This window comes from Phaethon aethereus, assembly GCF_964289735.1.
Source record: "Phaethon aethereus genome assembly, chromosome: 2".
NCBI classification, from domain to species: domain Eukaryota; kingdom Metazoa; phylum Chordata; class Aves; order Phaethontiformes; family Phaethontidae; genus Phaethon; species Phaethon aethereus.
The window spans coordinates 131,874,223-131,889,297 of NC_138582.1; the positions used below are offsets into that span (position 1 = coordinate 131,874,223).

Below are 15,075 nucleotides of genomic sequence, written 5' to 3' on the forward strand. Positions count from 1 at the left end.
GCCTGTAGCTAGCCAAATCACTACTAGATACATTGTTTTTCTATATTTTGTAGAAAAGAAAGACAGAAATGCAATCATCTACATATTATTCCTCTGTAGTTATAGTTGGCTTTAAAGTATATCAAGGCAGCTGATCACAGTCTTGCTAAGAAAATAATTATTGATTTACTGGTCTAGTATCTATCAAACTTAAATGAATCTGCTCATTTGGCAAGAAGTACCCAAAATTAATGCTAATCCATTATATAGAAGGCATCCCGTGGGCTATGAGTCTTGTTTGAGGGCAGCCATAATAGTAGATAACATTACTGACTTCCGAAGAGAACTGGGTTTATAGCTCCAGTATTTCTGAGGCTTAATCCAGGAGTACAGTTAAGGTATGACAGGTCACTTTGTGAAACTTAGAGATGTGTTAGTGCCATGTTGAAACAAAACCAGAATCATGCAATGTCTGTCTGGGATCTCCTACAGATCACAGCAGTGCTCCGACCATCAGGTAACAGGTTGCAAAATTCCCTTTTTGTTTTCTTCTGTTAAGAACGTCACTGAAACAGAAATATTTTCTTTTTCTCCAGAAGGCATTTGGCATCAGCTCAATGAAATCTTGCTGAAAGAAAACAAAACAAAAAAAGGTAGCCAGAAATATTTGACCTTAGTCTCAGTCTCTGAAGTACCATAGGATTTTCTTAACTTTTGAATAACGGCTATCCCAATAAGATAAATATTTATAGCATAAAATCAAACTATAATCAGTTTTGAATAATCTGTTAGTCATGTATTCAATTTGTTTAATTCGTTGTATCAATGGCTTTTTTACCAGTAGGAAGGTGTTTTCAGTTCCTAATTGATATCTGTGGGGTTTTTAAAAAAACATAGTTATTATTTTATGGGAAAAAAATTACTTAAAGCTGTGAGGTACTGATACAGAACATCAGATAAGGAAAAAATCAATACATGGCCAATTCATTTATATACATAAAGCACTTTTCTCAAAATATAGTAGCATCTCCTATGAAGGAAGAATAATTTAACAATACATCTCAGCTTAATGTAAAAGTCCTTCAGCTGAGCAATACATCAAATATCATGCTTCCTAGCACTCTTAACAGAGCTAGTGTTTTTAAATGTATTTACAGTTAGAAAGTTATCTTTTGAGATAGAGAAGGGTAAAATAAAAAGCTCCTGTCTGCACTTGAGAGCTTAGTTTCCCGGTTCATCTCGGCAACTGACTGCCCTGTGAGGTCTCCTCAGCAGTGGGAAGATGCTTGGATGAAGGTCCCTCAGGTGAGGGCTGCTGAGCCCCTGGCACAGCCATTCACGGGACTGCAGCTGCAGAGGTACATACCGAGCCGCTTGCCATCCCTCCTCTTCTTCCCACCTCTGTTTCCAGTCTACATGGATTATGAAGGGTGGTCCCAGCAGGAAGACGTGATTGAGGAGGGACTCGTGCAAAATCACGTTGCCCAAATAGCTTCTCTTGTCTAAGGACAAGATTCCTCTCTCCTCACTAAAGAGGGAAAAAGAATGAGGACTGATAATTTGGGTTCCATACTTATCACTTATTTGGTAGATAATAAACTCTGCATGCAAAATGGATGAGGGTAGTAGATTAGAAGCCACGTGCAGTTCAAGGGTATATTTAGAAGAAAGATCCATTGCCAGTTCCACAGGGAAACCTTCATTCTGCTTCATTGTACTAGAGAAAGACATCCCAATTTACGACCTTATGTCACAACTGTTACTTAATGTCGGGGAGTAAGTGGCTGATTACAGTGATTTGCATCTTGGGGCATTTTTCTGAGTTAAGTGGAAGTGTGCTCTTTGAGTCCAAAATTGTGTCTTAGACCAAACCGAGTGGAAATTTTTCCAAAACACATTTTAGTGATTTTAACTGATTAAAAATAACAGACCCTATATATCCAAGACAAATGTCACTTTAAAACATACTGCAGATTGAAAGAAAAATGTTAGAAATCCAGCAGTTCAATATTAGAAAATTTTGTTGTATTTCCAACTTTTTCTCTCATAATCTTTTTTTCTGTGAAACTAATATTAAAAATTGGTACTAATTTTGCTAAATTAAATATGTGATAAAATAAACATTTTTATTAATTTTTACTGCTGGCTAGCTATCATAGTTCCATTCATAAGTTCTTAGAAATTTCTCAATGTGCTGGCTCTTCAAATATAGTTACAGCTGAGTTTTGTAGCCATGATAGTTTCTTTTCCATTTTTTTTTAAATGATGACTTATAAACATCTCTAAAGAACAGAAATAATGGTAGATTATATCCTCATCATGTGGAATGTCTTTCTCACGCTCTTATTTTCCTGATTTTTTAGGTTTTGCTTATTTGGTCTTCAGGAGGTTAGAGATTTGTTTTGAACTATTTTCTTGGTCCATCTGCTTAGTCAGTATGCATACTTTAGTTATTTAACGCATGGTTTTAATTTATGTGGAGATCAAACACTATAGAAACACTTTTCTTTCTAATGCTGCGAAGTGGAAAAGACAGTTCAATTCAGTGATTCAGACTGGGATTAAGCATTGCTTTCCTGCCTATGAAGACTTTGGACTTCTAATGTTTCAAGTTCTGAAACTTATAAAAGTAGGAAATCATGTGTTGTTTGTTAAACAGTGGAAATCAGGATCTAAAGTATTATTTTATAAGTAAGTCTTAATAACTTTTATTTACCTAATTGAAAGACTAGACAGTTTTGATGTAAAATGTAAAAAAAACAAGTAAAATGTTGACATTAATTATGCTTTCTCTCAATTCATGGTGCTACATATTTGTGGAAAGATCTAGTTTTATATTATTTCTAGCCTTCATAATGCAGTGTCTTTCTGATGTAAAATTTATACTAGACATTGTTCAATTGTACTACGTTTGACTTCATTACTGCAGGACACTGCTGCTGTTATATGGTAAATAATGAGTGCTAAATAATGTAAACATGGATCTCCTTGTTCAGGTAGGCTGTGCTTACGCAAAGCTGAGTTATCTGACCCCCACTGTTGCTCTTGACCTTGATCATGCCACCTTTCATCAACTTTTGCCATCTATCGCCTTTCATGGCTCCAGCCTCTTTTATTCCTTCTACTTTTCAGATGGATTCTTTAGCGGTTCATTTAGCGCTTAGGCTTCGATCCTTGGATCCTTTCTCTTCTTTGCCCTTTCCGTTCTTCATTTATACCCGTTACTGATTTCTGGCCCCCATGCAATTTCAAACATCTGTGTTTATATGTGGGTTTTAAATCCACCTCTATACTTTCAATCTTTCTTCTTGTCCAGTCTCCCACAACTCATTTTTTTGCTATTTATTCTGTAAACACAAAACTTACACCCGATTGCTCAATGCTTTTACTCGAAACTTCATGTTGTGTCAAAGTTGGCAGTGTCGTCGTATTCATCCTTGTCAGCGTAATCTGTGACAACAGTTTTGGCCTTTCACTGGTTTGGGCCCTGAACATGTAGGATGTTTTTAAAAACAAAAAAATGCAATGCAGGTGTGGATTAATGTACAAAGCTCTAATTGTGAAGCACCTGGGGTACAGATACTCATGAGCAGCAAAGTGGTGTTTCCAAATGAGTGTCAACTGAGGGATTTGGGCTCAGCTCTGTGTATGTCAGACAGGAGTGGCACAAAAGAGTATCCTGTCATTTTCAGTTGACAGATACCATCTCATTCTGTAAATTTGTCACGAGGAATCATTGCTGTTTTCTTAAAGAGGTAGGAGCTAGGAGGCTGGAGAAGGACCTGACATAGTTTAAAGAGTCTGCAGAGCTATTGGAGGCATAGTTTCTCTGGGATGGTTTGGAAAAGGGGTAGTGGTTTTAAACTAAAAGAAGGTAGATTTTGGCTAGATCTAAGGAAGAAATTTTTCACCACCAAAGAGGGTGATGAAACACTGGTCCAGGTTGCCCAGAGAGGTGGTAGAAGCCCCATCCCTGGAAACAGTCACGGTCAGGTTGGACAGGGCTCTGAGCAACCTGGTCTAGTTGAAGATGTCCCTGCTCGTTGCAGGGGAGTTGGACTAGATGACCTTTAAAGGTCCCTTCCAACCCAAACTATTCCATGATTCTATGATTGCCTGGGATTTCCCTGACACAGAGAAGACCACCACAGCTCCACCTCTCGTGTTAGCCAGTCTTCCAGCCCTGACTCCTGCAAACACTTTATAGCAGATTATTGAAATGCATCCTTGGAGGACAGCACTGTAGGTATGGAAGTCAGGTGTCTTCTGAAGTGACGATACTGCACTGCTCTTTCTGTCAAATAAATTGTGCTCAGGCCTTGGTCTTTTACCTAAAAGAAGGGATTGGAAAAGGTACAAAACTTTCAGTCTTTTTAAAAAGAAGAGCGTTCTAGCATCTGCAGTGGCCACAGGATCGAGATGAAGATTGCTGAGCTCCTACCCTAAGCCTTTCTTCAAGCTGAAGCAGATTCCTGTAAGTGTTCTTGAGTGCTTTCCAAAGCATTTGCAGGCTCAAAGATGTGTGTAACTATTAGCCACAGAGGCCAGTGTTTTCTTCTAGGGGACAGTAGGCGCCCGAGTCTGGGGCAGTAGAAATCCCACAGCAGCACAGTGTTGCTGGAAGCCTCCTGGCACCAGTGCCAGGGTTGGGCTGGCCTCACCTCCACAGCTAATAAGGTTGTCAGCCTTTAGGTCTGTGTGCAAAATTGTGTTTGCAGGTCACAGGATTTTGTTTTGAGAGCATAACTCAGTGGTAAGTTGGCAGCATGTTAGAGATTATTTAGGGAATTTTCTCTCTTTACCTTTTTTCCTTTTGATGTTGCAGGAAATATTCAGGAAGTCATATTACAAGAACACTTGGAAAAAGAAGATGAAATTCTGGTTTCCTTGGCTGGTTTGAAGCAGGTATGACTATTGCTTAACTTAACCTTCTTGTACCCTTCAGTGCTATTAATCTTTTCCTTTTTTTCTCCCTTTTTATTGTTTTTGTATGCTGCTGTTTTGTCTTGTTGTAGCTGTTTTACTAATACTAATGCATCAAGCATTCTGGTGTACTTTTATTTAAAAAGGTAAAACTCAGCTATAAAGAGTTCAAATGACTTGCACAGTATTTGCTCCCTGAAAAGTTCTGGGTGCCTCAAACCAACTTCTAGACTTAAGCCACACCGTCATTTTTCTTAATATAGAATGCACATGCTAGGGAATAATCATGCCTATGTCCCCATTATTTAAATGTGACAACACTTGAATGTCACTGAATTAAAAGAAAAAATACTACGTACATAAAATGAGAAGGCTGCTGAGCATCTGTAGCTCTGATTATACTGTCCTCTGCTCCCTTGAAGTACATTTTATAAGGAACAATGTGACATGTTAAACCTATAATGAGTAGGGAGTAATCTTAACAGTTTAGTTTTCTTTAGATTTCTCAAATAGTTGTTTTCCAGACTCTGATACAACCATACCACTGAGATTTATATCTTTAGTCTATACAGATATGAATATTGACTTGCTTCCTATCTCTCCAAAGCAGGTATTTTGGGGAAACGATGTACGAAAGCATGCTGCACAAAGCTTTAGAAAATTTAGAATTCCTCCAAATTTCTAACTTACATTCTTTCCCATCCCATTCAACAACAGATCAAGGATATCCTGAAGGGTTCCCTGCGTTTCAACCAGAGCCAGCTGGAAGCTGAAGAAAATGAGCAAATCACAATAGCTGATGATCATTACTGTTCCAACAGTCAGAACAAGGGGACTGGTGATGTCCTAAAGGGACCTGTTATGACAAAGCAACAGTTCATCTCAGGACAACAGGTAAGATAAAAGTATCTCAAACAGGCCATTGATGGCATTAATCTGATATTTTGGAGACTTCCTCTAGCATGTCCAGACATTACATGGGAACACGCCAGCTGCAGCACACCTCCCCTGTAAAAGCAGCAGGGTCCAGTTAGAAACACAACTTGTTTCTTCTGAGAGATGGTTTGGGCTGTGAGCATTCAGACCCAGGATGATGCATATGCATCCATGGTTCAAAGTTTCTAGCTACTGTCCTATTCCCATCAATTATTTTATTGTAGCCTTATACTCCACACACAGATATTTAAGTGTTACGCAGTGTTTTGGGGGGTTCTTCTTTCAGATTGTTGAATCACAGATTAATTTCCTACAAAAACATGTAAAAACTGGAGGCAAATGTTCCCACATCAGTCGATTATTCTTACTGTCCTTGTCCTCCAGAATCCCATTATGTAAGAGCTGATTATCTGCATTGCAGTGTATCCATGGCCAGTGTCAAAAAGAAATAGCAAGGAGGTTGCTTTTACCTTCTACTCCATTGTATTGACTTTCTCCTTGAATCAGTAAACAATATATTCACACACCAAGCATACAGTCACAGGACGAGTTCAAACACACAAAGAGGTATTTTTCTTTCATGTTAAAAGGTCCCTCTCTGTCTAAGACTCAGTGTGACTCAAATGTGATCTTAAAAACAAGTACTTTTGTATATGCACATTTCTATATCATTTTTTCAGTATTAGAGTTCTAAAGTTAAGTCTGCCATCCTGATACTGATACTCACACCCATAAATCCAGTGGTAGCACTATCACCTTGGAGCCTGAGTCTGCAGTCTGCAATCCGTTTACTCTTGACAAGTTTACTTAGAAACTAGAGGAAATATTTATTCATTTTCAAATAATGACACGGGGTTTTTTTGATTTATTATACAATCTTGCTCAAGACATTCTATGTTAAAAAGCGTATTTTAATTGTATTTCAGTATTAGAAGCAATACTGAGGTTTCAGTAATAGCAGGTTCAAAGAGCAAAGCCTTGCTAGAAAGCTTTCATTGCTTCTTTAGCTGTTGTCATTACAATCACTACTTTCTGCCATAATAAAGGCATGGGTTAAACTGATGTAGCATATTGGAGTGTTCATATAATGACCTATTTTTGCCCTTTATTTCCTTGCATTTTATACAAAATACCTTTTGCTTTCTTGCCAAAATGGCAAATAGTATTTTTTTATGATTTTTACTTGGATTTATTCTAGAAACTAGAAGGTAGAATGCTATATGAGATAACCGTGTGCTGTATGAGTGTGTGCAGACCCTACTCGTGCTGGAGTAGCCCTTACTCAGACGCTGGTCTAGACTGTGTGTCACTGAGTGGAGGCACTGGGGCGTTTCACTTCGAGTATTGAGTGGAGCAGCTGAAGCCTGGTCTGCACAGGTTTCTTTCCAATGGAAACTTTTGGAGCAATGTATAATGAGGTCTGGTCTTATCCCAGTGTGTAGTCAGGATTTATACATCCAGCCCCAGTAACCGAGAGGCGTCCATGGGTCCCACAATTTTGGAGGCTGCTAGTAAGCCAAATACAAGCAACATGAGTAGAGGTTGTACAAGCTGAGCTCCTGCAGAGCGTTAATGAAGCTTCAGCACTGCATGGTCTACATTTGCAGGTGCAATACATTCATCCTGATTAGCCTCCCCTCCTCTTATCTTCTGGAAGTTCAAATTATGGTAAGGAACGGCAGCCCCAATGACAGAAAGAAAAAGATCAGGGTTAGAAACTGCAGTCCAGGAGGACTGTTAGCATCCCAGTGGTCTCTGCTGTTTCTGAGCCCACCGTCTTTAACCGCGGTGCCTAAAATCCAACAAAATGCAGACAGGTTTGGACCCCCTTTAATAAAACACGGGAAAATGAAACTGCTGAATTTAGCGGGCTGTGACATTCAACTGTTAATTGATTGGGTCAATTGTTGGCCCAAACCAGGCCACAGCCCAGGCATTTAGCTCTGCTGAAGAAAATGGGCTGCACTGATGTCCTGGGTCAAGCCCAGAGTACTTAACTGAGAGCTGCAGGGGGATTAAAAATTCCAACTACTTCTAGACCATTCAATGCATTTCTTGCTAAAGAGATTTTGTGGTATTTACATTTTCTGTGACTTTGGTATTGCATGTAATTCTGTTTGATGTGACTTACACTGCAGAGATTTTTCTCTGATGGAATTACAGGGATATTTTCTAGGAAAGCTGGAAAAGTTGCAGGTGTAGCTATTGTGTAATTGAGATTAAAATCTGGTCTCTTGTGCTTGTTTGTTTTATAAGTATGAATTATTTATCATCTTTTCTTTTTTTTAAAAGCGCTTTTCCTCCTTTTTTGCCTCAAAATCCCCTTCTGGAAACTAAGGATAAGGATACAGCCCTTTTTTGGAAAGGAAAGCTGCAAAATGAAAAATGCAAAAAAAAATGAAGATAAAGGCTCAAAGAGCATTTTTTGGAATGTTTGGCTTTGGTAGCAGTATGCAGTTGACAAACAGAAGGCTTCTGTTGCTAAATAATGAATGATAATTAACACATTATCTTGCCTTTATGTCTGTTCAAAGAAGGAGGCAAAATGAGCTGCTGTTCTTCTAAGCTTTCTTGAATTGTATCCTTACAGTTAGTTTTAACTCATTCACAGTATGAAGGCAATTGAAATAAGCCTTGTCCTAGTAGCTGATATTCATCAGGAAAAAATGTATGGAGAAGCCATATGGCAACGGGCGTAAGGTTGTTAACTTTCAAAGCTACTGGAAGTATAATTCTGTCATTTTTCATTTATTCAGTAGTGGCAGCAGATGGGAGAAAACATGGTTCACGTCAGCATTAGTTTCCTGAAACAGAAACAGGCAGAAGAAGGAAGGAGGTATTTTACCTCTGGAAATATCAGTATTAAAATACCGATGTATGTCAGGGACAGGCAAACATTTACTGGAGGCCCTTTTATAGCATTTTAGAGTCAATATCTATGCTTTGCTGCTTCTCTGGTACTTCAGCGAGCCCTATGTCTTTTCTAACTGAACCAAAAAGTGTGAGTAGAACAAAAAGTAGTGTCGCGAGGCACAACACGTAACGACGAGCACATTTTTGGAAACAGAATTTAGGAGATTACAACACCAGCACAAAGTGTTTATGATGGAGGGCACCTTCTGGGGCTCCCTGCCAAAAGGAAGACACCCCATTAGCATCCTTGGGGGTGCCAGCGTGGAAAATATGAATCTCGCTGGGAAAGAGCGTCACTAGGTAACATCTGTGTCACCCTACACAAGGTGGAGCCATCTCGGATGTGAGGGTTGCGAGGACTGAAATAGCCTGATCCTGATAGCTTGGAGTAATAAAGTGTATAATTTTGCAAAATGAGACTGTACTGCGTTCCCTGAGAGCTTTTAAATAGAAGTGTGGAAAGAAGCCAGGTGAATTATGCAATGGTGGTTGTTCAAAGGAACGTGTATTTCAGGGGTGGGGGGAGGCAGGGGAACAAAGTGCTGAAATTTTCACAGAATCACAGAATCACTAAGGTTGGAAAGGACCTTCAAGATCATCAAGTCCAACCATTAATCCAGCGCCACCATGTTCTATAAACCATGTCCTGAAGCACCACATCCACACGTTTTTTGAACACTTCCAGAGATGGCGACTCCACCACCTCCCCGGGCAGCCTGTTCCAATGCTTGACCGCCCTCTCGGTGAAGAAATTTTTCCTAATATGCAATCTAAACCTCCCCTGGCATAACTTGAGGCCATTTCCTCTCATCCTATCGTTGGTTACTTGGGAGAAGAGACCAACACCCACCTCACCACAACCACCTTTCAGGTAGTTGTAGAGAGCGATAAGGTCTCCCCTCAGCCTCCTCTTCTCCAGACTAAACAACCCCAGTTCCCTCAGCCGCTCCTCATAGGACTTGTTCTCCAGACCCCTCACCAGCTTTGTTGACCTTCTCTGGACATGCTTCAGCACCTCAAAGTCCTTCTTGTAGTGAGGGGCTCAAAACTGAACACAGGATTCGAGGTGCAGCCTCACCAGGGCCGAGTACAGGGGCACGATCACTTCCCTACTCCTGCTGACCACGCTATTTCTGATACAGGCCAGGACGCTGTTGGACTTCTTGGCCACCTGGGCACACTGCCGGCTCATGTTCAGCCAGCTGTCAACCAGCACCCCCAGGTCTTTTTCTGCCGGGCAGCTCTCCAGCCACTCCTCCCCAAGCCTGTAGCATTGCATGGGGTGTTGTGGCCGAAGTACAGGACCCTGCACTTGGCCTTATTAAACCTCATACACTTGACCTCTGCCCATCAATCCAGCCTGTCCAGATCCCTCTGCAGAGCCCTCCTACCCTCCAGCAGATCAACACTCCCACCCAACTTGGTGTCACCTGCAAACTTACTGAGGGAGCACTTGATCCCCTCATCCAGATCATCTATAAAGATATTGAACAAGACTGGCCCCAGAACCGAGCCCTGGGGAACACCGCTTGTGACCGGCCGCCAGCCGGATTTAACGCCATTCACCACAACTCTCTGGGCTCGGCCATCCAGCCAGTTCCTCACCCAGCAAAGAGTAAACCCGTCCAAGCCACAAGCCGCCAGTTTCTCCAGGAGAATGCTGTGGGAGACGCTGTCAAAGGCTTTACTAAAGTCCAGGTAGACAACATCCACTGTTTTTCCCTCATCCACTAGACATGTCACCTGGTCATAGAAGGAGATCAGGTTGGTCAAGCAGGACCTGCCTTTCATGAACCCATGCTGCCTGGGCCTGATCCCTTGGTTGTCCTGCACATGCCCTGTGAGCACTCTCAAGACGAACCGCTCTATGATCTTCCCCGGTACGGAGGTCAGGCTGACAGGCCTGTAGTTCCCAGGATCCTCCTTCCGGCCTCTCTTGTAGAAGGGTGTCACATTGGCAAGCCTCCAGTCTTCTGGGACCTCCCCTGTTAACCAGGACTGCTGATAAATGATGGAGAGTGGCTTGGCAAGCTCTCCCACCAGCTCTCTCCGTACTCTCGGGTGGATCCCATCAAGCCCCATAGACTTGTGGGTGTCCAGGTGGTTTAACATGTCCTTAACTGCTTCCTCCTGGATTATGGGCGGGTTATTGTGGTCTCCATCCCCATCTTCCAGCTCAGGGGGCTGAATACCCTGCGGATACCTGGACTGGCTATTAAAGACTGAGGCAAAGAAGGCATTAAGTACCTCAACTTTGTCCTTGTCCTTGGAGACAACGTTCCCCGCCATATCCAGTAAGGAATGGAACATGGCATTTAGAGCCCCCAAAAAAGCCTCACCTAGCCCTGTCTTGTGGCTGCACGGGGTGCCTACAGAATCGGGCAACTACTAACACATTGGTGGAGCAGAGCCACGGTTGTGCCTGCCGGTGTCCTCAGCCTGGTGGAGGTGGCAGCCAATTGACTGACAGCTCATGAAGACAGCATTTCAAACCGACCGGATGAAAGCAAAAGGCTAATTAATAACAAATGGTGTCAGCTCAAAAGTGCTTAAATAGTGAAGGATCTATCTATCCTTGTAGGATAGATCTGTTTGTTTTTAACTTCATGTAAAGTGTTTGAAGTTGTTGGCATTTGAACTACCCTGGTTCTGCACAGATCAAAAAGTTTGAGATCAATTTTGATAGCACTCAGCACAGGATAGTTGGTGATATTTCTAAAAGCAATCTTCTCATTTTGGTATGAATTTTGTTAAGTCATCTGAGGAAAATGAATTAGCATCAAAAAATCATGGATGTAAATTTCTATCAATTTGAAAATTGTCTTACATTGGGACCTTTAAAATTATAACCAATACTCTGGACTTAAGGTATTTATTTTTGAATGACAAAGTATTAAAATGGGTTAATTACAAAACAGAATACTCTATGTTATTACACCTAGATACTAGCTAGGTAACACAGAAAAAATTATGAATTATAAAACCAGGATGTTTTAAAAATTTACTGCAAAGGGAGATATTGGAATCCTCATTCACATACATTTTGGAAGGGAACAGGTCACAATTCTGTATTTGAACATATTTTCCCGTTCAGCTGATATTTATCTTGTTTGTGACTTTTAACAGTTTGGAACAACTATGTAAATAATAACCAAAGACTTCCAGCTCCATCATTTCATATTACAATCATTCTTAATCACTGGTGGGTTTTGCTCCCTGGACTACTCTGCAGTTCCCTTTCAAGAGCTCTGCTCTATAATCAGTCATCAGAGCAATGGAAAATTGTTTTCAGCTGGAATAATAAATTTAGCAAAATAACTTTTGCTGGAGGTCATGGATACCATAAGTCCAAGTTGTGGCTTGCTGATACTTGTGATGACCTCCATACTCAATTTTATATACTGTGCTGAGGCTCTAACTTTATCTTGCTCAGATTCTTTCTGTTGGCCTTTTTTGTTACTGCTTTCCTTTTTTCTAATGCCTACAATCTCTTATTTACCTCAAAGTGAATTTATATTTTTTTGTTTGTGAAAGAGTCACAGCTATAGGGCTTGTCATTGACACACATGTTGACATAGACATTTCCCCAGCTGCCCCTCTACTTCTTTTTCTCAATCTCGCATTAGTGTAATCAAATACATTGGTTTCAATATCACACCACTTCAGGATGCCTGTCCCCACAGGCTGCCTGGCAGGTTGCATTATTATGCTGAAAAAATTTGCAAGAGCGCAACTAAGAAAGCAGTCATATTCTTGTTGGAGGAACATAGTGCTGGATAGGAGTTGAATGCATCTCTTGCAGAAGAAAACGGGGTTGTCTGGGTTGCAACCAAGCAATAGGCTGCCCATTGTCAACAAGTGAGAAATCCCACTCTGCTGTATAGGCAGTCTTCGCTTCTAATAATGTATAGCTCTGACTGTTGAAAAGCTGGATGTCTCCTGAATATGGCTGGTTGGAATATAAGATGGCCAGTTTGTAGAGAGTTTTCTGGTACATTGACGTCTAGTCTTGATCCACTACCTGAGTGCTCAGGGACACACATTTTCCAAGGTCTAACCAGACAGAAGAAGGATTCCCAGACTCTCATTTTCTGGTAGAGTTAGGAAATACTCAACTACACTAAGCCTAGAAGCCCTGGAAGCCCTGATCTACCGAACCCAAACTGGTGCACACTAAACCAGGTCTATGTATGGTTCAGATTCCACAGGTCAGGGTTTTACTAGGAAATTTTATATCAAACCATTCTCCTGACAAGCTCCAAAATGCCATTGTACATGTAAACCAGCAAAAAATTCCTCAATGCTACCTCATTAATTATTGCAGAAAAACAACAGCGGGGAGTGTATAATTACGGAAAATCTTCACAACTGTAGCGTATGTTTTTTAGAGTGTTAACTTTCATGCTTTTGTAAGTAACAGATAAATTATTTCATCCAAAGTTAATATCCACTTTGGTTTTTACTTCCTGATTTGGGCATTGCTACTTTTGGATAATGATTATTCCTTTATCCCATTCCCGTATCACTGACATGCATCATAAACTTAGCTAAGTGGTAAAACTGGTACTAACTTTAAGTCCTTTCTGTGTCGCTGTCTCACAGACTACGACTGATTCGAGCACTAGTGAGAGCAAGAGTGCTGATGAGTATATTATGGTTTCCAAAGAAGAGGAAGGAAGTAGAAGTGCTGTCCTGGAGCCAGCGCAGTCCCTTCAGGCACGCAAGGAGGCAGTGGTGAAGCCAGAAGCTCATTCTTCTTTGATATTCTCTGACCCACTGATGGGCTCCATTTCAGCCTCCTCCAGCAACCTGAGCTCCAGCCCTGATGACGACAGTAGTAATAACAGCAAAGATTCTGACTTTGCTATTGTCAGCCCACTGGACATCTAAAGAAACAGGTTGGGAGAGTTTGGGAAGTCGATTGTTACAACTCGGCTCAAATTCCTATGACTCCATGGGCTGGATAGTTCTTTGGATTAGAAGGACAGAAAATAGATAAAGGTAACCCATTTCAGCTGCCAAAAGCCTAAATTAAACAAAATTATATAATGAAAAAAAGACCTCACACAAATTTGCAACTTTTCAAAAAGAATATATACCTTTTAATAACTGCCTTAAATAAATACCCAGTAAAACACGGTTCTAATATACAGTTATTCTTAGTTATACAGTTATCTCACTTAGGAGCTTTGTTACTATAGAACTGTTGCTTTCTCAAAACATAGAATAGTATATGCTAGGTACCATATGGATTAGGAAATGTGTAGATACTTGGCATCAGACCTGAAGCAGCAAAGACAGCTAGATTTCATATTGTCCTTTTACAAAATATGCTCGACTGGGTTTTCTGAGTAGGAAAGGGTACTGTTCCTTCAGAGACTGTGATTAGAGAAGTAGGGAATGTATGTCAGAAAGATTAAAAGCATCAACCTGGCAGTAAGCTTGTTCTCAGTTGAGGAATCCTAGTTTCTTCATTTTCATCCGTCAGTAGCCTGAGGTGTGTTCAAGGCAGAGGTTTGTGTAGTTATTCCTCAGCGCTGTCTTACAGGAGAATGTGTGAGAAATTCCTTGAGAATGGGGACCTATACAACAGAGCCTTATTTCCCTTTGCCTACTTTTTTCCCCTTGAGAGTTCCCAGTTCACCTCTTTCCCTCTTTATATCTGTGTACTTTTACTCTCCCTGGCATGAATTATTTTTTATTTTACTGAGACTACCACGGTTAAACAGTAGGTGCAAGGGAAATTATAGTATTTCATAGTGTAGACCTGAGCCAGTTGAATTAAAACTAGCTTGAGAATGATAACTTACCAGGGAAGGGTGCAAAGTGAAATTAAATGTTCATAATTAAAAGCACTTTATGTCTCATTACTATTATCTTCTGTAGACTCTGTTTACATATATACTTATACGATCTCCACATTTCTAGACAAGAAAAACATAATGGTGCAGCAGCATTAACCAACAGAAAGTTTCTAATTAACTCCAGAACTTGTTCTTCTATGGAAAAGTGTATTTCTTTCACATCAAGTACATAGTACATCTAAAACCAGTTTTTCAAGTAGATGAGGGCTGGGGCGAGGGGTGGGGGTGTACTCTCAGATGCCTTTAAATTCTGTTGGGATTCACAAAAGCAAACCGGTGGTGAGTGGATGCCTCCTCTTGCAGGACCTACACAGAGCTAGCTTGAGGAAGGAATGCTAGAAAGTCGCTCTATAAAAGCAGCAAAAAAATTTGCATTATTTACTTCTAGGATACATATAGATTATACCGTGCAACAACTTCATAATTGCATGGCAAAGCTTGTGTTTGTATGGAGTTAAGA

The 15,075-nt window shown here is 40.7% G+C and overlaps 1 protein-coding gene across 1 annotated transcript in view; it reads left to right on the plus strand.

Moving 5' to 3' along the window:
- The window catches only part of TBC1D5 (TBC1 domain family member 5), a gene marked incomplete at its 3' end in the record, with an annotated part of 190,419 nt that extends 176,778 nt beyond the window's left edge, over positions 1–13,641 (plus strand). Inside the window, exons 18-20 of the mRNA XM_082014562.1 lie at positions 4,805–4,884; positions 5,620–5,796; positions 13,354–13,641. Of these exons, the coding sequence (XP_081870688.1) occupies positions 4,805–4,884; positions 5,620–5,796; positions 13,354–13,641 (545 nt within the window). The remainder of the gene's footprint in view (positions 1–4,804; positions 4,885–5,619; positions 5,797–13,353) is intronic.
- Positions 13,642–15,075: the final 1,434 nt, after the last annotated feature.